Source organism: Balaenoptera ricei, chromosome 17 (assembly GCF_028023285.1).
Source record: "Balaenoptera ricei isolate mBalRic1 chromosome 17, mBalRic1.hap2, whole genome shotgun sequence".
Lineage (NCBI taxonomy): Eukaryota > Metazoa > Chordata > Mammalia > Artiodactyla > Balaenopteridae > Balaenoptera > Balaenoptera ricei.
The window spans coordinates 49,377,083-49,400,028 of NC_082655.1; the positions used below are offsets into that span (position 1 = coordinate 49,377,083).

The 22,946-nt window shown below is 39.0% G+C and overlaps 1 protein-coding gene across 2 annotated transcripts in view; it reads right to left on the reverse strand.

Moving 5' to 3' along the window:
* Positions 1-10,868, reverse strand: part of DECR1 (2,4-dienoyl-CoA reductase 1) — a 79,998-nt gene extending 69,130 nt beyond the window's left edge. Inside the window, exon 1 of one of the 2 annotated variants that reach the window (XM_059901236.1) lies at positions 10,764-10,868. In XM_059901236.1, the coding sequence (XP_059757219.1) occupies positions 10,764-10,814 (51 nt within the window). In that variant the 5' untranslated portion in view covers positions 10,815-10,868. The remainder of the gene's footprint in view (positions 1-10,763) is intronic. The other variant, XM_059901235.1, reaches the window with a different exon arrangement.
* Between the last annotated feature and the right edge of the window lie 12,078 nt (positions 10,869-22,946).

Genomic DNA, 22,946 nt, shown 5'->3' on the forward strand with positions numbered 1-22,946 from the left:
ATATTAATGCATGTATGTGGAACCTAGAAAAATGGTACAGATGAGCCAGTTTGCAGGGCAGAAGTTGAGACACAGATGTAGAGAATGGATATATGGACACCAAGGGGGGAAAACAGCGGTGAGGTGGGGATGGTGGTGTGCTGAATTGGGCGATTGGGATTGACATGTATACACTGATGTGTATAAAATTGATGCCTAATAAGAACCTGCAGTATAAAAAAACAAACAAAACAACTAATACTAAACTTTCATTGGGTTATTTGTATGGAAATATGTTAATATAAATGTTTCAGACATTACATGAAATTTCTAAAAATCTTTTATTTGTATTTGTATGGAAATATGTATGGAAATATGTTAATATAAATGTTTCAGACATTACATGAAATTTCTAAAAATCTTATATGTTCTGGTATAATGTTATAAGTAATAATCCTAGTTATTACTTTAAAATGTATATCTCAGAAATAACTAATTTCCTTGTCAACTGCATTATTATGAACTTTCATCAAATCTTTTACCGTGGTCATTTTTAAGTCTTTTGTCATTTACAGACAGTTCTGGGTGTACTCTGATGATTTTGCAAATATGTTCCTATAAAAGGGTTTCATCTTCAAGAAATTCATGGAAAAGACTCTGACAAGTACAGGTTTCTGGTAACTGATTGTACTGCTGAACTGAATGAATAAGCATTTTCAGAACTCTGATGAAAAACTGATGAACTCATAAAAGTGCTAACAAAAGATCAAGATGAAAAAAAACAATTAATTACATGGGACTGAGTGAACTGATGAGGATGAGTATAATTTTTGTGACTTTCTGTCTGAATTTAAAAAAAAAAAAATCCCACAAGGACTCAGAGGCAAAGAATATACAAATCAATTTTCACTGCAAAGTAAAGGACCTGTTACAGTGGAGGATTACTGGGCTGAATGTCAATATTATGACATAGTATGAGTGTGTTTCAGGTTTGGTAATTGCAATCATTGTTGCTTTTGTTGTGGTCATCCATGTACAATGCTTGGTGTCAGTCTATTTATCTCTTGTAAAAATAAAATACAGTGTGTGTGTGTGTGAAAAAAAAATGTGTTGTGAGCAAGAAGAAAATATACAGCAGTTCTATCAAAAAAAAAAAAAAGGTATATCTCAGAAATAACTAATTTTCTTGTCAACTGTATTATTATGAACTTTCATCAAATCTTTAACCATGGTCTTTTTAAGTCTTTTGTCATTTACAGACAGTTCTGGGTGTACTCTGATGCTTTTGTAAATATGTTCCTATAAAAGGGTTTCATCTTCAGGAAATTCATGGAAAAGACTCTGACAAGTACAGGTTTCTGGTAACTGACTGTACTGCTGAACTGAATGAATAAGCATTTTCAGAACTCTAATGAAAAACTGATGAACTCATAAAAGTGCTAACAAAAGATCAAGATGAAAAAAAAAATTAATTACATGGGACTGAGTGAACTGATGAGGATGAGTATAATTTTTGTGACTTTCTGTTTGAATTAAAAAAAAAAAAAAAATCCCACAAGGACTCAGAGGCAAAGAATATACAAATCAATTTTCACTGCAAAGTAAAGGAGCTGTTACAGTGGAGGATTACTGGACTGAATGTCAATATTATGACATAGTATGAGTGTGTTTCATGTTTGGTAATTGCAATCATTGTTGCTTTTGTTGTGGTCATCCATGTACAATGCTTGGTGTCAGTCTATTTATCTCTTGTAAAAAAAATACCTAACCTAACTGCAGTTTCAACCTTCCTCAGAAATGTAATCTTAATCAGTTTGGAATTTTCTGCTCAGAATCAATGGGGTAATCTCTCAAATGGGACCTCTCCATCGCCCCGAAGAGGAAGAAGAGGCAATCTGCATAATAAAACCATCCACCCCCCCGCCCCCCCCCAAAAAAAATATGATGCTATGTAAAAAAAGAAATATACAGGATGTTCTTAACTATAAATAAAAATATATACTAAGAAAAAAGACTAGAAGAAAATAACAACAGTTAGTAGTAGATTCAATATTTACCATGTGCCAGGTCTACAAAGGACTTTCAACAACCCTATAAGGTAAATTCTATTGTTACTCCCATTTTATAGATGAGAAAACTGAAGCACAGAAAGGTCAAGTAACTAATTTTTAAAGACAAATAATAATAAGTAGTAAAGACTCAAATCGAAGATGTGTCTGACTTCAGAGTCCATTCATTACCTTTCACAGTTATTATGTATGTCTAGGTGATGGGATAATGGAAGATTATTTGTTCTTTTTGTTAGTTTGATTGGTTCTTAGTAATTTCAAAACCTATTCAATAAATATGATTTGATTTTTTAACCAGGGGAAAAAGTTAGTGAAAGATAAAATTTGAAAACATGTATAAAATAATTGTTAAAGATAAATTTGCAAATCTGGTAATCCTCCATGCCAGTCATTATATTTCATTTACCTTCATGTTGACAGAGCATTTTTTGGTATCCTTTTGCCAAAGCATGATAATCTAAGCAACTTACAATAATCTTTCTCTGCATAAATGGCAGTTTTACTTAAGGCTGCCACCAACTCCAGAACTATTACATTAAGATGATGAATCAGGAAATTTGTACAAGTAGGCTGGTGAGTTTATCATTACCTAGTAATAATGAAAAAATGTGTTCTAATTTCTCAAAAGCGCTAAAATGAATTTTTATTTATTTAGTATTGATTTGTATAGGGAATTTTACCTGGTACTTTATGAAAGATAAATTAAGCAAGATATTTGCATATAAACTTTCTTTTCTTATTATTTTAAAGCATTTTCTCAACCTCATAGAGGAAAGGTTATAAAGGTAAAAATAATCGCATTTGAAATAAAAATTCCTAATAAGTGTCTAAAATGTAACAGGTTACAACATAGCATAACAAACCCTTGAAAAGGGTTTGTTCTGATTTGGGAATTTGCTTGTATGAAGAAGTATTAGAGATAAACATGATATTATGATTATAGTGTTAACTCATTTTATTTATCTTTAGCATGTTTTTACTGAGCATTTGCTATGCCCCAGACACTGTTCTAGGCAATGGCAATACAGCAGTGAGCAAAAAAAGATACAATATTCTACCCTCAGAGAGATTATCTTTGGGGGGGAGGGAAGATAAATTAAGTGAAATATAGAGTACATTAAAAGCTAATATGTTGCTGCTAAGATAAGGCATAGAATATGGGTAGAGTGTTGCTATTTTAAATAGAGTGGTCAGCAAAGGTCTCACCGAGGTGACATCTGAGCAAAGACCTAAAGGGAGTGAGTGGATGAGTTGCATGGTCCTTTCAGGCAGACGGAAAACTAAAAGCAAAGGCCCTGAGAAGGAAGCATGCCTAGCACATTAAGAAGAGTCAGAGGGCCAGTGTGGCTGAAGTAGAAGGAGGGAAGAGAAAGAGGGACAGGAGGTGAGGTCAATGAGGTAAAGGGGACTGGATCACACAGGCTGAGTCAATCACTACGTGGACTTACAATTATACTCAAGTCAAGTGGGAAACTCTCCAAAGTTTTGAGCAGCGGATTGACATGAGCTGCCTTAAGTTTTTAGAGAATTGTTCTGGCTACTAAGTTGAGAATGGAATGTAGGAGGCAAGACTGGAAGCAGGGAGAGTAAGTATAATGTTTTTATACCAGGTCAGGCAAGAGATGATGATTTAGACTGGATGCCATCATAGAAGGGGTAAGAAGTTAGCAAATAAAATTACTTGCAGATGGGAAGGTCCCAGAAAATGAGGATATAGTGAATTACTATTGTACCTAATATTGCCTGATCCAATTATTTCTTCTTGCCTCAAAGTCCAACCTCAGCACACACTGACCTATTTCACTAAAAGCAGACAAAGAGGTCTCTCCATTTGATCAAGGCCATTTGGCGGGCAGAGCCTTTTCCACTTCTCTCACCTTCACCTCAATATCTCTGCTACTTTTTGCATTGCCTTTGTGTTTTGGAAAGAATAAGATTTAACTGTGAGCTAGAAGGAAATAGATATGAGTCAGACAAAAGGCATTAGTCTAAGTGAGAAATAATGAGGACAGCAGAAATCAAGACGACATTTACCACACATATTTAACATGTTGATTAGCCTGAACTCAGAAGCCAACCAACTGGAAATGGTGAGCAAGAAGGGAAGAGCTGAAGATGACAGAGTTTTCTACTTTAAATAGCTGCATGTGGAGTGATGCTGTTACTGAAATGACTGGGCTGACACGAAAAGATTCAAGGTGGAGAATTGAAGATAACCAGTTCTGTATTAGAAATGCTTCACCTGGGATGCCTGTGGACTATTCAGGTGGAGATATCTAATCTGCAGTTGGAAATACAATTTTGAAGCACAGAGAATAAAATAAATCAGGGCTAAAGGTAAACGGCAACATCATTTCACAAACTGTGAAAGCCTACAGTTCTATCACTGTTTTAGATGCAATGCAATGCAATGTGGGAGTTTCCCCATGCTGGAAGGGATCAAAGTATAGCTGTCCCCTTACTCTTCACTTACTTATATTTACGCAGGCATTTCTAATCTCAAAGTAAGTTATCATCTTAGGAAGAGAATATAGGACAGCTAAGATTGCTGATTATTTTCTACCTGGAATTTTCTTTAAAAACTAAGTGTTGCCAAACACCAATGAAATGCCTTCTAATATGAGCTCTAGGAAACCCTGGCTAACTTTAGAATTCCCCTCCTTTTTTGATGTGCTTTTTAATGACCTGTGGGGAATAATCTGAGATCTAGATTTTTTTTAACATTACGAAGTTAGCTTTATAGTTTTGGAAGGGAGTTTGTTTTGAAATTTCTTCACATTAATATTTGAGCTCTGAGGCTACCATTCATCCATGTGAGTCCCTCCAGTGACTCCTTCACATCCTCTCTCTTCACCTAATATATTCCATCCCTCTCCAAGTCCCATGTATTTTACCTCCCCAGTCAGTATCTTTACTCTCCGTCCACTGCCTGAGTTCAAAGGTCCCTATCTTCCATCATTCACAAATACTAAGGGCCTATGCTACATCATCCATTATGTGGTCTCCGTCCTCCAGTCTCCCTTTACCCCAACATATCTGCAATGCTGCACTCCAGAGTACTGCAAACCTGCTCATGGTACCTCTACCCTTAAGATCCTTCAGTGACTCCCTGCATAAAGTCCAGATTCCTTAGCTTCACCCAGCACAGCAAGTCATTATGACCTGGCTCTTGTCCATCTCTCCAGCCTCATCTCCTTCTGCTTTTCCCCCTTGAAATTTACACTCAAAAAAACAAAATATGGGGCTTCCCTGGTGGCGCAGTGGTTGAGAGTCTGCCTGCTAATGCAGGGGACACGGGTTCGAGCCCTGGTCTGGGAAGATCCCACATGCCGCGGAGCAACTAGGCCCGTGAGCCACAATTACTGAGCCTGCGCGTCTGGAGCCTGTGCTCCGCAACAAGAGAGGCCGCGATAGTGAGAGGCCCGCGCACCGCGATGAAGAGTGGCCCCCGCTTGCCACAACTGGAGAAAGCCCTCGCACAGAAAAGAAGACCCAACACAGCCATAAATAAATAAATAAATTTAAAAAAAAAAAAAAAAAAATATGCAGGGTTCCCCAAACACAAATTGTTTCTACCTCTCTACCTTTATACAAATTGATCCCCACCAAAAAAAAAAAAACAACAACAAATTGATCCCCACCATCACTCAACATTCATCATTCAAGGCTGAGGCTTCCTTAACATTCCCGACAGAATTATTCTCACCGCCACCTCTATAACTCAATCAAATTATCTGTATACCAGCTTGGAAGTCCTAGAGGCCCTTTAACATGTTCAAGATATATCACTTACCCCTCTCTTCCCTCTGGCTCCCTCTCATAAATGCTCTCTCTCAGAGAGTAGCATTTCCCTTAGCTCAGGGGTCAAAAATAGAAATCTGGGCTTCATCTCACACCACATACCCAAACCACTAAGTTCAGTTCATTTTAGTCCTAAATAGCTCCAACAACCACCCTTAGTTCAGACCCTTATCACTTTTACTTGCACTCTAGTATCCCCATCTCAAGTCTCACCTGATGATATTACTTTCCTGCTCACAATTCTGATGGTGCCATTCACCTCCTCAGCATGGCCCAATCTTCCTTCCTCACCCCCTACCACCAAACAATCACCAAGACCTCTCAATATATCTCTTAAATATCACCAGACTTCAAGTCTCTCATGTACTGCCATCCCTAAGTTGAAGCCACCATGGCCTCTCATCTGGAGAGAAGATTACCCAGGTTGCCTCCATTCTCACCCCTATTCCCAGGCCTTCAGGACAAAGCTGTCACTCCTTAATGTGGCTCACAGGCTGCTCCCTAGCCTGTCTCTCACCACCTGCCTCCTTACTTGCTACCTATAATCTAGTCTGGGCCTTCACATAGGCCACTCTCCTGCCTAGAACTTTCTTACTCTTACTCCTCCCCCTGACTGACTTCTACTAATCCTTCAGGTCCCAGCTTATATGTAAAACCCAAAAATTATACTCCTTAAAGTGATTTTTTTTAATTTATTTATTTTATTTATTTTATTTTTGGCTGCATTGGGTCTTCATTGCTGCACACGGGCTTTCTCTAATTGCGGCAAGTGGGATATACTCTTTGGTGCAGTGCACGGGCTTCTCGTTGCGGTGGCTTCTCTTGTTGCAGAGCACGGGCTCTAGGTGAGTGGGCTTCAGTAGTTGTGGCTCACAGGCTCTAGAGCACAGGCTCAGTAGTTTTGGCGCACGGGCTTAGTTGCTCCGTGGCATGTGGGATCTTCCCGGACCAGGGCTCGAACCTGTGTTCCCTGCATTGGCAGGTGGATTCTTAACCACTGTGCCACCAGGGAAGCCCCTATACTCCTTAAAACTGTACACTTCTCCCACTGTGGATGGGAAATGTTTCTTCCCTAATCCTGATGTTTCATTTCCCTCCAGGAGGGGAGCTGAGTTAGTTTAACTCCAGGCTTCTTTTTGCCCCCTTAGTCACCCTGTCCCCCTGGAAATGGTTTATCTGACCATCAAATTTTGAGAGAATAATTGGGCATGAGAAGTCCTTGTTAAACCTTCTCCCTCTTGGGAGCTAGCTGCCCTCAGAAAGCAAATGTTCCTCCTCAGATGATAAGTCTGCCTAATTCAGGAAATCCAGTTAGCATTGGCTCTAATACCAAACTGTAACAAGTGATACTTTGGCCTCCATCTTTACTCTGGTTTTTCAGACGGGAGAAGAGGGATGCTATTTATTTGTACCCCCTCTAAGATCAAGAACACTCATCATAACACATACCATAATATACTATAATGTTACTAGATTCTTAAGCTTCCTGAGAGCAGGAATCAGCTCTTTTTCTCATGCTCATATCCCTAGTACAGTGCCTAACATATAGTAAATGCTCAATTTGCCATATAAATAAGTGAAGCCCACCATGCCCTGGTCCCCCAGAAACCTGTCCAGTCTCATCTCCATGAACTTCTCTCTGACTCCAATACTTTGCAAAGTCCACAATGCCAAAACACCTGAATTTTTAAAAATAGGTCATGCTCCTTCACTTCTTGATACATGTTATTCCTTACATCTAGATTATCTTTGGGATCCTGTACACTGCAACTCCTTCAAAAGTGAGCTCTAGGAGCCCACCTCCTCCATGAAGCCTTCCCTGCCTCCTCTAGGCACACACTGCTTTGTTCATATATGCATTCTAATAAACATCTGCATTTTCACAGTCTGTTGATGTCTGGTGATGACCCACTAGAATATCATTTTTCAGACATATTCTGAATGAGGATCTAGTAAGAAATATGCCTTATACACAACACAGTACATGCATTCAGTCGTGTGACAGATATTCCATATTTACTCTGTGCTATGAACTACTCTAGACCTGGAGATACAGCAGTGAACAAATCAGATGAAAATCCTTGCCTCCAGGAAGCTTATATCTGAAATTCTGAGATGAGTAAAGAAAGATTTCTTAGGCTTTCTGCATAGAAAAATGAAACAGAGAAACAAAAGAAAGAAAAGGAAAGGAAAGGAAAGAAAGGGGGGAGAGAGGGAGGGAGGGAGAGAGGAAAGAAAGAAAACTCAAAACACAAACAAGAGGATAAAAAAAAACAGCTGGCCTTACACTTCTTGACACTAATCAGCATCAGAAGACAATGAAACAATGTTGATGAAGTTCAGTGGGAAAAATAAATGTGATACATCCAAGCAAAATTATGCCTATCTACCCATCCTTTTACCAGCACAAACAGATGCCTGGAATGATGTTAGCCAAATGTTAACCCCAGTTATTTCTGGGTGGCCAGTTTGGGAACATGTGATACTTTGCTTGTTTCAATTTAACTATATTACTTGAATTCATATTGGCCAGGTATCATTTTTATAAAAATAGTAGTTATTACTCTTGATAAAAAAAAGGAAAAAGATAGCAATGTGCACCACAGATATCAAAGAATGAATTTATGAAAGGAAGAATAGTAAATTTAAAAAGAAAGTTTCACAAAGTAAACTTAACCTTACTACATTAGGTTTTCTACTCTATTCCACTTTATTTTCTACTCCATTCCACTTTATTTTTCTTAAACTCATTTTGTTCCACTAAATTATTTCAAGGTCCATTCATGAGTTATTATCCATAACTTGAAAAATACACATGAGGCTATTAGTTCAAGGACGGTAGAGATACTTTTCAAGTAAGGATCGCCAAAGAACGCCCAACACTTTGTAGGCACTTAATTAGCATTTCTTGATAAACTACTGAATGAGTGAATGTTTTCCTCATTAAAACTGAAAGTGGGACTTCCCTGGTGGCGCAGTGGTTAAGAATCGCCTGCCAAGGCAGGGGACACGGGTTTAAGCCCTGGTCCGGGAAGATCCCACGTGCCATGGAGCAACTAAGCCTGTGCGCCACAACTACTGAGCCTGTGCTCCAGAGCCCATGAGCCACAACTACTGAGCCCATATGCCACAATTACTGAAGCCCATGCGCCTAGAGCCTGTGCTCCGCAACAAGAGAAGCCACTGCAATGAGAAGCCCTCGCACCGCAACAAAGACCCAACGCAGCCATAAATAAATAAATAAATAAATTTATTTTTAAAAAAAACTGAGAGCAAGTTGCATACCTTTTTTTAACTTTTGCATCCCCAGGGCAGGCACAGAGACAGTTCTCATTAAACGCTGCACTGAACTGAACCCTACTAGCTAACAGCACAATACAGCACTTCATAAATAGGATGTATGACAAATGAAACATTTCTCAGTTTCTTGGTAACTAAAATATTCAAATCAGGGGCTTTAACTGAAAAAACTTGTATTTGCTCACAGAAACATTATGCTGCCTGGAACAATCTCCCACTTAACAGATGTGAAGACTTTTCCTTTCCCAGTAATTCACACCCAAGCCTGCATGTGCCAGGAAGGAGAGAAACACCACCTATAAGGGCCTCTATTGCCTTCAAACCCCCATCCTCAAAACTTCCATTTTTCTTAAGCAAAGGAATTTCACAACTGTCAGATTACAGTTAATTTTTAAATGAGTTCATTTTCTCCCTCTCATGCTGTATTGTCTAATGGTGTCAGAAGAGATGGGATACGGTCTGTGTGACCTTATTACTACAATCCTAATGATTTGTGTTTTAAAGAAAAATTCTCTTAAGACTTCTTCTTTACAGAGCCATTGTAGGATTCAGATGAGAGAGTTCCTTAAGAAGGGGTCTGAAAATGTAGCTTTCTTTTACAATAACCTATAACCTAAATCTTTATAAGAGAAAACAGTATCAACAAAACCCTAGCCTTGAACAAATTTCACTTTTTAAAAGGAAGTTCTTTCTTACTTCAGAGACTCATTATACCATTTCCTTGTGTTCACATTTGGAATTTGTCCATGTTTTTCAAAAAAGAAAACCATGGCTGCCCATTCTAACTGAAAAACAGTTTTTTCACAGTTGGCAGATTAATTTCTCTACCTGGCTAAGGAAATTGTGAACCCTGGTTTAGTTTAGTTTAGCTCACTAAGATTTTTTTTTTAATTTAGTTGGGGGAAGAGGCTGTCTTGGATATGACTTTTTTATATTCCTTTCTCTTTCTTCCCCCCTCCAGCTGTCTTCTCTTGCACACTTTATTTTGATTATTGGTCTAGTGGAGAGATGTTGACAAAACAAAACAAAATTATGAGAGTGAAAGTGGTGGAAGCCAGCCTGAGATGCAGCTCGCCCAGCATTATCTCTAGGAAGGGAAGTTTTTTATGTGAATATGTTTGTATTAATGTTTAACTGAACAATTAAGACTTGAAAGAATTCCTTCATTAAAAAAAAAACTACAGATAAGGCCAATGCTCCCTCCGGGCCCCACTCCCCACCCCGTCCCTCTCCCACTCCTCTAAAGGCCGGTGTGTACAGTGTCCTGTCTTTCTGCTTACACACAACTTTGAAACTACTAGGAATGGGAACCAGTGAGAACCACGGCGTGCCCTCCCCAACCCCACCCCCACCCCAAACACAAACATATACCAGGATTTCCTTCGACAGCACCCCAAGGCGACCTTCCCACTTAATCCCAGTCCCCGGGTTCCCGCTCCTCGCGAGATTCCCCAGAAACCCCAGTCCTCTGTCCTCTCTCCGCGAGATACCCTGTCCTCGCTCCCAGCGCCCTGGTAACGCGAGTCCACGCTCTGCGCTTTGCTCCGCTAGCCCCCCGGACAGGGCGTTTGCGGGGAAAGCGCAGGGCCCTCGGCCCTTCCAGCGCCGCCTTACCCGCCGAGGACCGCGGCCCCAAGCAAAGAGAACACGGCCTAGCAGCGCCATGTAGAGCCTCCCAACATCTGGCCGGAAATGCAGGCGGCGCAGGGGGCGGGCCAGAAATCCGAGAGCTATGAGGCCTGGGCCGGGAGCGGGCGGGCCCTGGCGGCCGAGGCGTCTCGCGCCCTTCCACCCGGGTCTGAACCCCAGGGCGCTGCCTCGCTTGGTCTCTCCCACGCTTTTTCTTGCTGTCTTTCCCTTTGTTGTCCCGATTGTTTTTTAGAGGGCTGGTAATGGCGGTTTATATGTCCTTGTGTTGGTGGACGAATTACTGTGCCAGAAAAGTTTGAAGACTGCAGAAACAAAAGGCATGTATACACTGCCGGACTGCTAATGCCTTTTCAGTAATTTATGTTTATTCCTGAAGTGCATGTTTAAGTCCAAGCTGAACCACACATCATCAGAATAATAATATATTTAAGACAGCCTCCATATTCCTAAGGGGAAGTGGCTGAAATCTAATAAAAGTTGCAGATTCCGGGCAGCTTTGACTTTTCCAAGGTCACATCGACTTTTATCTTATCGCCGAGAGACAGCGGGTCTCTGACCCTCCTGCTTTTGCTTTTTCTCTCTAAGGGATTAATAATATTCACTTCAGAATTAAGGGCAGATCTCTGGTTTATCATTCTTCATCTTAATGTAATGTACCTGTTGACATCCTGCATAAGCACAGATCACATTTCTTCCTCACTTCTAAAATGTGAATATAATTCATACCTAACTCAAGATTATTGTTAAGATTAAAAGAGGATGCTTGTGAAGCCCTAACTTCAGACTGGTGACCGGTATGTGACATTGAGAGTTTACTAAGTGCCTTGCATTTTCTAAGTGCTGAGAAATTAAAAAAGCAGACCAGGATTGGACTTTGGGAACCTGGCCTGGCATTCACAGGTAGACCATGCTAATCTATTAGACATAAACCATCTCACAGAATACCAACCTCAGACAAGTTTACTCTGAGATCAGAAGGTGAGACAAAGCAAGTCCACTTCACAATTTTGTCTAAACACAGACAAAAACAAGTTCCCGGTTGTCACCCACAAGTACCTGACAACCCAGATCTTGGCCCAGATGAGTGGCTATTTCTTTACCAGTTGCAACTTTAACTTCATTTTAGTCTCCCCTCACTACAGGTAAGATTTATTGAGATCCTCCTTCATAGAATTGCCTGTGCTTTCTGACAGTATCCAATCCCTGCTTCCTTAGACCATCTCCCAAACCATCCAACCAAGTCCAAATACTATAATAGGTCCTTTCTGACACACTTTTTCAGAGACACTCCATGATATCCCATGGTGTGTGTCCTACCTTGATGCAAAAAATAAATAAACCCAACTGGTTCAACTGCAGATGTGTCCCTGGTGGTCTTTGGCTGGAGGGCATTGACAGTGCCCTTACAGTATTAACTCATTGTCTCAGTTTGGGTTCCTCCAAAGCAGAGCCTGAGAGGAGGATCCACTACAAGTGACTCACTGGGGAACTTTGGAATACCAGTAAGAAAGGGAGGCAGACAATACAGGGTGAGTTATCCAGTTAACTAACAATGTGGGCAGTTAGACCAATGCCACAGGGAAACTCTGGGAGAAGATGGAGAGCACATGCTGCTATGAAGTGAATATCTGTGTTCCCCCAAAATTCATATGTTGAAATCATGACCCCCAAAGCGATGGTATTACAATGAGAAGTCAGCAGTCTGCAAACCAGAAGGGGACTCTCTGTTGGCACACTGATCTTGGACTTCCAGCCTCCAGAGCTGCGAACAATACATTTCTGTTGTTTATAAACCACCCAGTCGATGGTATTTTGTTATAGCAGCATGAACGGACTAACACACATACCTCAGAGAAAGCCCACCTTCTCATGATCTTGAGAGTGAAGGAAAGGAACAGGACTCTAAGAATGACTAAGGTTGAATTTCCCACAATCATGGACGGATGGATGAGGACTAAGAATGGGACTTAAATAAAATAAAATGATATTACTTTCACTCCTGAATATGGGGTTGAAAATTCATATACACTGTACCTGTCTTGACACAAAAGAAATGATCATATTAAATTTTTTTAATTTTCAATTTTTCTTGAAATTGCAGGGCCTAAAAACACACCATGACTTCTGCCATCCTTCCTCATGGTTCAGCCTTAGCGTCTACACCCCAGTTCCTCACACTTTCTCCCTCCCATCCCCATCCCACATACACACACATAAATACACTACCATCTTAGTGTGGCTGCCTCTGACCCCCAACATCAAGAGTCAGCTTCAATGTCATTTTCTCAGAAAGTTACCTTGACTTCTGGACTAGTTTAGGTCTCCCTGCTAGACTTGCATCCAAGTTTGGTGATATCTGATACTTACACACTTTTGGGAGCCTTCTTTAAGAAAAAAGAATACCAAATTAGGTACAAAAATGAATATTAATTTAGAATGTAAGAAGAAATTATAACAAATTACAAATGTCAAAAAAATCTGTAATATCACACATTTCATACAATCCAGAAAAGTAAGGTAATATGTTTAATTACTTAAATGCTTAATTACCATACCACTATTTACACTTTTCCCCTACATTTTTTTGGCTGCATTCTCTTTGATCGCCTCCTCATATATCAAAGATTTTGTAAGCACATTTTCTATAGAGGGAGTAGAAAGTTTGGGTGCTAAATCATGTGACCACACGCATATACAGACTTGCTGTTTATAGGACTGCTGCAGATTTGTATCCTGCATAGGCAGAAATTCTGATAAATTCTATTGTGTCCAATTCCCATCACACACACACAAAAAGTATGGTGCATCATAATAGTAAATACTGTATTGCTGAATATTTCTGACAAAGGAAAACTTCCATTATGACTATGCATCCATGAAACCATATCCTCTGCTTACAATTTTACACAATTGATACTAACTTCTTATTCCATACACTTCAAACATTTCAAACTTTGCTTCTCCTTCAATCCCCATATTCTTCCAGGACTGGACACCATGGGACACATCTATATCTCAATACCACCTCTGGCCTAGACATGGATGTCACAAGGTACAGAGAAAGTATATTTCTGGAAGATAGTCCTATAGCAGTACAACTAAAATTTACTTATGCCTATACAGAAGAGACAACTAATCACAAAATATTTCTCATTTAGTCCAAGTCTAAGCTATCCCCAACTCAACTTCCTCTTAGCAAATCCCCCAACTGCTGGTGGTCACCCCAACATCGTCCAACAGGAGAGGAGGTTTGACAAAGAGAAGTGGAATGAAAATTAACCACAAATGTTAAGATATCTTGCAACTTTTACTAAAAAAAAAATGGCTCTGTGTCCTTGGAAGGATTGTGCAAGTGAGGGGACCTGAAGTTTACTAGCTTCAGGTAAATCCACCTTGTTCTACATTTTCATAGAGCCCTGAATTTCCCTTTTGTAGCTCTTGTCACAGTTGCAGTTGCATCTCTCTTTTGTGTATTAGAGGGGAGGTGTGGGGGTGAGTGTCTTTTTTATATACTATCTTTCTATCTCCCATATCTAGCAAATGACTGGTAGCATAGTGAGCCCTCAAGAAACAATTGTTGCATGAATTTGTAAGCACTGAGACTGTTGCCATTTCTAAAGCCAGTACCATAAATATAATATAGAGAACTTGTAGCATTGACAGTCACTACCAAGGAATAGACTGGGGGCATGAAAGAAAGAGACCTTTCCAAATGCAGTGAGTTATTTCAATTAGGCTGGAGCCATGGGGTTTGACTTCAATGACTGAGGATATATTATTAATGAAAGCTAATATCTCTCAACTTTTTTCTCTTTGTCAAACTCTTCAGCATCCTGTGCACACATATCAGTAATCCTCATGAGCTTTCATGAGGTTGTCGACTGAAAAAAACAAAGCAAAACAAAACACAAAACCTAAAAGTTGAGAATTATGTTTTATTTGGCAGACAAAACTGAGGACTTAAGCCAGGACACAGCCGCCTAGATAGCTCTGAGAGACTGCTCCAAAGGGGTAAGGGAGGAGCCAGGATATATAGGAGTTTTGCAACAAAGACCAGGTAGTAGTAACTTCAAAAGATTGCTGTTAATTAAAGAAAACCAGACATCTCAAGTTAAGGAATTTAGCACTTTTCTATGTATGGGAATATGCAAGAGTCTGGGCTCACTGAAATCATTCCTTTGATATGCGCCCTAACCAACCAGGGTCAGTATCCTGTTCTTTCCCATCCTGAGTCCTCTCAGGGTGCACCGTCAGGGGTGGCTACAGCAGCTGAGGACTGGGCAGCGGGCAGCCTGTTTCCATCCTGAGTTCCCTCAGGGCTCACTGTAAGGGATGGCTGTAATGTGATGGCTTTATGGCTGTAACATCCTTTGTTTACTGATATGGCAGGCAACATTTTTCATTCACAGGTTTATACTATTATTATCCCCATTTGAAAAACTGAGGCACAGAACAATTAGGCAAACTTCTCAGCTAACAGTGATAGTATGTGAGCCCAGACCTGTCTGGCTCTGGGGCCCAGCTCGCAGCCATTGCTAGTAGGGTGTAAATATGGGAGTCAGACTGCTGAGGTTCAAGCCAAGCTACAGGTCTCACTAGATGCCTAATGTGTAGCAAGTTATGAACTCTGTTTGATTTTCTTATCTGTAAAGTACAGATAAGAAGAGTGTTTACTTTGTAAGGTTCTATACAGGTTTAATTGAAATAACATATTTAAAGCACTTAGAATAGGGCCTGGCATATAGAAAAGAGCCAGTAAACACTCACTGTTATCATGCACATGGACAAAGGCAATTGTTAACCCAGGATTAAGGGGAAACCCCTGGCATCACTATATAATGATTTTTTCTTTTCCCATGCAATCACAGTCTCTTACTATTAAGCAAGTTCAACAAGATTATTACCCAGAAGATAAACTACTCCAAGGGAGGAAAAAAAAAGGGAAAAAACTTACAAAATTCCTGCTCAAGCATTATTGTCTAGAAATTACATTCAATGCTATTTAAACTTTTGTTAGAGAGTTTTACAAAAACCTAACATATAGTGTCCAAAATAAGTTTACCAAGTTCTGTTTGTACAAGATTATGCCTCACAGCTTCTGCTCAAGGGGAAGGGTTGAAGAGGGTAATCAGTCCCACTTAGTTTGGTACTGTAACGGGGATACAAATTAAAAATAATAGACAATTCTCCCTGTTGAAAATAAGGGGGAAAACTCCGTTATCTCCCTTTTTTTAGAGCATTTACTTTAGAAAACTTATAATTGTAAATTCTTACTCTTTGAAATGTATGTAAATCTTTTTTATAAAGCTAAATAAACTTCTTAATAGCTTTACAATCCAGCGATGTCTTTCTCAGAGACCTGGGGGCCATTTCTTAGAAATGTAATTATCAAGAAAGAGAGTACCCCATCTCCTAGTTTCTGTGGGTAGGTTGGATCCTAACTTCGGAGGACCTCCAGCTCCAACTTGCAAAATTATCTCCTGTCATAAAGATATGAGAAGTTTACTTTTCCTTTGGATAAAGCCAATTAGTTAACACAGATGGTCACTCCAATTACCACGTAAATTTAGGATGAACAATATGTGACAAACAGTGCTATCAAGTCCTCCTTACTTGAAGACCAGTAATTGTTTACCTTGAGAACATGCATGGGATGGGTTATATCTGCTTGGCTATTGGTGAAATAAAATTAATATTTTATGGCAAGGCAAGAAAAATTTAAACATAAAATTTTTATCTGCCCATATGAGCCTGCTCCCTCCCCTTTAATGTGTATTGTGTATCTGCATTAACCAGACCTCCTTAGGAGATAACATTCCATCTTTTTTTTTTTTAACCATATATATTTTTAAAGTATTTATTTATTTGTTTATTTTTAGCTGCATTGGGTCTTAGTTGCAGCTGGCAGACTCTTCGTTGCAACACACAGGCTTCTCTCTAGTTGTGGTGCATGGGCTCCACAGCACACAGGCTCCAGAGCATGTGGGCTCTCTAGTTGTGGCACGTGGGCTCAGTAGTTGCAGCACATGGGCTCTCTAGTTGTGGTGCATGGGCTCTAGCGCAGCGGTCCCCAACTTTTTTGGCACCAGGGACTGGTTTCATAGAAGACAATTTTTCCACAGATTGGGGGGGATGGATCAGGCAGTAACGGGAGCGATGGGGGGAATGGTTCAGGCGGTAATGCAAGCAATGCAGAGCGACACATGAAGCAATGAAGCTTTGCTCACTTGCCCACTGCTCATCTCCTGATGTGCAGCCTGCTTCCTAATAGGCCATAGACTGGTAGCAGTCCACAGCCCGGGGGTTGGGGACCCCTGCTCTAGAGCAAGCGGGCTTAGTTGCCCCACGGCATGTAGAATCCTAGTTCCCCAACCAGGGATCAAACCCACGTCCCCTACATTGGAAGACGGGTTCTTAACCATTGGACCACCAGGGAATCCCCAACATTCCTTCTCAATCTTGTAAAGGGTCAGGATGATCTGCTACTCAATAACTCCTCAGGAGATAACCTTCCTTCTTAATCTTATAAGGGGTTATGATGGCCCACTACTTGTTTTGTACATTTAGATCTGGATTGTGTAAATGGTCAATAAGTAATTTGACATATAACCCTTTGTCTCAAAAACTTATATAACTGTGCTTTGATCTCTAATGGGTAGAATAGTCCTCGGAGCTATTTGAAAGACTGTCTCCTGGGTTATAATCCTCAGGTTGGCTCAAATAAAATTCTCCCTTTCTTTCTTAGATCAACTATTGATTAATTTTTTCATTGACATATGCATGGTATGGTTGGCAGGATATCAGAGATACCCACCAGAGGGTACCTGGAGTCTACCCCAAACTGTCACTTGGTACCAACATAGGCCCATTGAGCCCCACCAGCTTCTCAGTACTCCTCAGGTGTTCTGGTGAGTTCTCCTGATATCTGGATCTCATTGCTTTTAAGTGATGATTCTAAATTTTTATTTGAGCGGTTTTTACTTAAGACTTGGAATCTTAAGGGGCACCAGTGCATTTCTTAGGCAGGAACCTAGGGTGATCTGGGTAGGAGATTCAGGGAAACACAGGTGGCTGGGTTTTTAAAATTTGGCTTAAATTGACAAAAAAATTTGATATATGTTCAGAACAAAACTTTTGTTAGTGGTATGAAAGATTGAATCATTCAGCTCTGAAGAACAAGGGGCATTTGCTCCTTCCAGCCACAAGGTGTTCTTAGGTGACTAGGAATGTAGTGGAAGTATCTGAGGATCAATCCTCATGATGTGCAGTGAGGTCCCCACAGAGAACCATACTATAATCATTAAGTAAATACTGCTTTTCCAGAGATGCACGAGATAAGGACTGATCATCCAGTGCTCCAAGCACCCACAGTGGTTTCAGACTGTCAGAGGGAGAAACTGAGACATGTAAAAGAGTTGAACCAACCCAAAGACAACTTCTTGGGAAGCTAGACTCAGAAGAAGCACACATCCAATCTACCACACTGTCCTCAGAAAGTTGTTCAGATCAGATCTAATATCTGAATTAGATTACCAAATTATTAATGTAAAATTGTTTCTCAAAGGCCAAACAGTTCCTGGGAAGATAGCCACCCAGGGGGATACCAGCTGGGTTTATGTATACTTGCAAGTACTTACTTATTTGGGTATTAAAGGAAATCCCACACAGAAATGGTCAAGATAGGGTTCTTTAGGCACACCAGAACTGAACTTTGTGTGCACAGTTAAAGAAAGCCAGTGGAAGGTAAGTTCTTACCATGACAACCAGTCTGCTGGATCTCTGTCTGCAGGATCTACTGGAAACAAGAGTGGTAATAGTTTTTCTCTTTTCTAAAATTAGAATAGCAGGAGAAAATATGTGTAGGGCTAGCTCCTTGGATTCTGTGAATTGGAAAGACTTCTAAACTGTTAAAATTTTAGAGACCTCTCATCTTAAAACATTGTACTTATTTTAATTGGTGTGCAGAAGCCTCAAAAGGTTTCAAAATTCCAAAGTGGCCTCATTGAAGGATTTGTTGTAGAAGGCTAATGAAAGATTGATATAAAAGGTACCTAAAACAAAACACTTCAAGACTGATGTAATTACTGTTCCCCTCTGTCCCCCTTTATTTAAGTACTCATTCTAGTAATCCTCTGAATTGCCTTTCCACTATGAAGAGACTATTGAATGGTTACCTTTAAGAATGGGACCACCTGAGGCTCTAGGTGAGCCTCTTCAGATCAAAGGCCAAACTGAGGGCCATAGTTAAAGAAGTTTTTAAACCCAGGGAGAATCCTCAAATGTTTTTGTAAATGGATTACCAAGAGGGGAAGCTACCAGTCTAACAGAACCATAGCTAATGTTGAGGGCCTGATTGGATTTCTTTGTCTCCTTTGGCCTTCTCCCCTAAGCTAAAGGAGGGAAAGGAAAACAATCCAACATAGCTGAAAAAGTATGTCAGCCCTTCGATATCATTTAAGTGGCCACTCAATCCTTTGAGGAATTAAAAACAGCTGTCCTTGTTTTATAAGTCTAGTCTTTACAGGACCATATGTGTGTCTCCAGAAACAATCCAAAGCTCACCAATCCTTTTACTACTCCACAAACCTCCCCTATTTATCTTAAGTGGCTTGTAAGTATTGAAAAAATAAATTCTGGCTTTAAGGGAACAAAATTTCCTCCTAAGGGGAATTTGCATTTCCCCTCTTATGCCTTTGAGATATAAAGGCATATATCTGGTCTTCTCTAAGAACTCTTATGTAAGCCATCTTTTTAAAATGCAAATTTCAAGAAGGTATCTCTTAAGGAAAGAAAAATACAAAAGGGAGATAGTTAATTTGGAACTTGACTTGTCAAGAACAAATACAAATCTTAAGTGTCTTCTCAATAAATAATAGTAAAAAGGATTTAGCCATCTAAACAAATGACCTTGATTTGTTCCATCTGCCAGAAACCCAATTTGAATCCAATCTCTTTTGTAACTGATGGGTTTTATATTATTGTACCTGATTCATGGCTGAAATTTTGTTATAAGAACTATGGGGTCTCTGCGTCTGTGTGTTTGTATGTATCTACATAGGTGTGTTTTAGATATATGGTATTGCTAAAATTAATTTATGAAAGAACTCTATTTACTTGGGTGAAAGGAAATTAAGTGCTTATATAAAAACTCAGAAATATAAAAGAAACTAATCCAAGTGAATTTCAGTATCACATGATCTAAGATGAACTTTAATGAATGAAAACAAGTTTAACTCTGTTGTTTTAATTAATATAGACGTGTCTTCAGAGTCATCAACATTAAGTGTAATATCAATACTTTTATGGTACCTAGGTTTACTACAAGTCAAATAAGTTATCATTCTTGTTGCAAAATTTGTCAGCAAGAACATTAACTTGATATGATGAAACTTTAAAGTACATTAAATATAAGTGAGGTAAGAGTTTCTTAGGTGAACTCTAGGAATAATGATGTTTAGGACTGTCTACTTAAAATAGTTTCTCCAGATTTTTTGGTAACTTGAAACTGCTAAATTAAGTTAAATTATGGGAATTCATTGAATATCCAGATCATTTCAAATAATGTACTGGAACTCTAATTGCTAAACAAGTCTAAGTTTACATACTTTTGTCTTCTTATTAGAGAAAAACTAAAGATATTTGGGTTCTTTAGATATGTTTTGTACCTCACTGAGGAAAGAAATTAGGTTATAAAATATGTTCCTAAGTTTGCCAATCAGGAAGTGCTGGTATGACAAACAAACAGTTCATAATTACTTGCCTGTTAGTTTGAGACAATAAGGTTTTAAAGTTAAGAATTCTAATTAAAATATGTAATTAAAACTACTAAAAATTAACAAGGAAAACATCTTTGTATGCAAGGAAAAAGAAGGCATAAGGATTGGAAATGAGTTTTCTTAAGGAAAAAGAAAGTAATTTTGACCTAAAGCTGGTTATTTCTAAATGGGAAAGGAAATAAGGGACAAATTAATATGGATATAGAAAGTTGTAGAAGGTTTGTGAGAAAGAAAATGAAAGAATCTTTAGAAAAGAATTCTATGTCAGGATTTGCTAAGATTAGAATAAATTTAATTGAGTAAATTAATTTTAATATTAAAGGTTAAATGGTGTAAAATCTGAACTTGGTTTTCTCTCTGTTAAGAGGACAAAGTTTTCTTAGGATACTAATCTGCTTTTGATAACAGATCGTAAAAGTTTCTTTACCTTTTAAGTAATCTGTTAAAACTTTCTGTATTTTAGAGAGAAAAGATTATGTTTCAGTGGACATTAAGTTCTAATGTGGTTTAAAAAGAAGTTCTAGTGTTGTTGTCTTTGAAGTTATTTGTATTTACTGCATAAGACTCACTTCTCAAATGGCTCCTTATTGCTATGTTACATTATTGTAAAGTTTGTTTCTGAAGCTTATCACAGTAATCTATATTTGGATGAGGATCAGATGCCCCATGACCAGGAGATTATGCATACTGAAAAAAACATCAGATAAATGATTCTTTACAGCCCTGTTGGAAGGGACCATATCAGGCCTCTTATTCTCCTGAATGAACTGCAACTCCTGTTTCTGACACCTGACTAACTTAAGACCAGCACTATCAGACAAGAACAAGAAGATGGCATCTGAAGTAGACAGCTGACTCAAGATGCTAAGCCAGACCTGTATTACTTTAGTAAACTTTTGTTTATGAACCAAATGTATTTCTTCCTTGGGCTCAAGGTCACCTACAGGTAGGTGGAAACAGCTCCTGCCAAGCTGTCTTTAATGTGAGCATTCTGTATTCAATCAGTTTTCCAACAGTATGACCATTTGGTTACAATATTTCTTCCATCGCTTGGAATAGAAGATGTCATTAATCACATAGAGGCTTTAACAAAATTTACTCAGCAAGCTTTGAATAATAGTAATCAAGCCATTAGCTTGCTCAATTCAGAAGTCTCCATGAAGATCAGAATCACATGGTCCTCAATATTCTAACTGCTTCCCAAGGAGGAGCTTGTGCTGTAATACATACTGAATGTTGTGCTTTTATACCTGATGAGTCTTTTATTGTAACTCATCTTATGACACATATGAAAAATCATATTGGCACTCTGAATGATCCTCTTCCCAGTTTAGGGGAAATACTAAGAAAATGGTTTGGTTTAAGAGGGTCTTGGCTTAAACCTTTACTAAATGACATTGTTACTTAAACTGTCAATTTGATTACAGTTTGTGTAACTCATAAAGTGATAATTTTTTGCCTTTCACACTATGCATCACCTACTTCTCCTAAGAATGATATATAAACAACTTGAAACTATTGATCACATCTATAGTTCTCTATAAATTAATGAACATGCATGATGCACATGCAAGATAAAATTGGTGTAAATCCTATTGGACAACTTGGAATTGTCATTAGTTCTTACTAGTACAACCCATAAAAGGAAAAATAGAACCAGGCTATTAAGACCTGACATCAAGGGACATGATGGACCCAGGGCAGGTAAGCAACCACCCTGTCATTGAGGGACCAAATATTTGGTCACCCAATGCTTTCTCTTAAAAGATTAATGATCAAAAGGGGGAAACTGATGAAATAAAATTCATTTTATGACAGGACAAAAATTTAATCATAATTTTTTTTCCACCTATTTGGGCCTCCTCTATTCCCCTTAGTGTGTATTGTGCATCTGCATTAACCAGACCTCCTTAGGAGACAACCATCCTTCTTAATCCTGTAAAGGTCATAATGACCAACTACTTGCTTTGTACATGCAGTCTGGATTGTGTAAACAGTCAATACAACATTGGATGTCTAACCCTTTGTCTCAAAAATTTATATAACTGTGTTTTGACCTCTAATGTGTGGAACAGTCCTCAGAGCTTTCTGAAAGACTGTCTCCCAGGTTATAATTCTCAGGTTGGCTGAAATAAAATTTCCCATTTCTTTCTTAGTTCAACTATTGATTAAATTTTTGTCAACGCTATATAGAAGGGTGAGATTTCTTTCTGTCTTTGCAATCTCTTTAGCAGATCACCTGTAATTCCAGTTTATGCTTATTCAATAATAAAGCTGTTCCCTTTCTCTTCTATCTTTGTGGAGAGGTTTTCTGGGGTAGCAGGAGATTTTGTTTTTAATCATGCCCTGCTCCCCAGCAACAAACCACTCA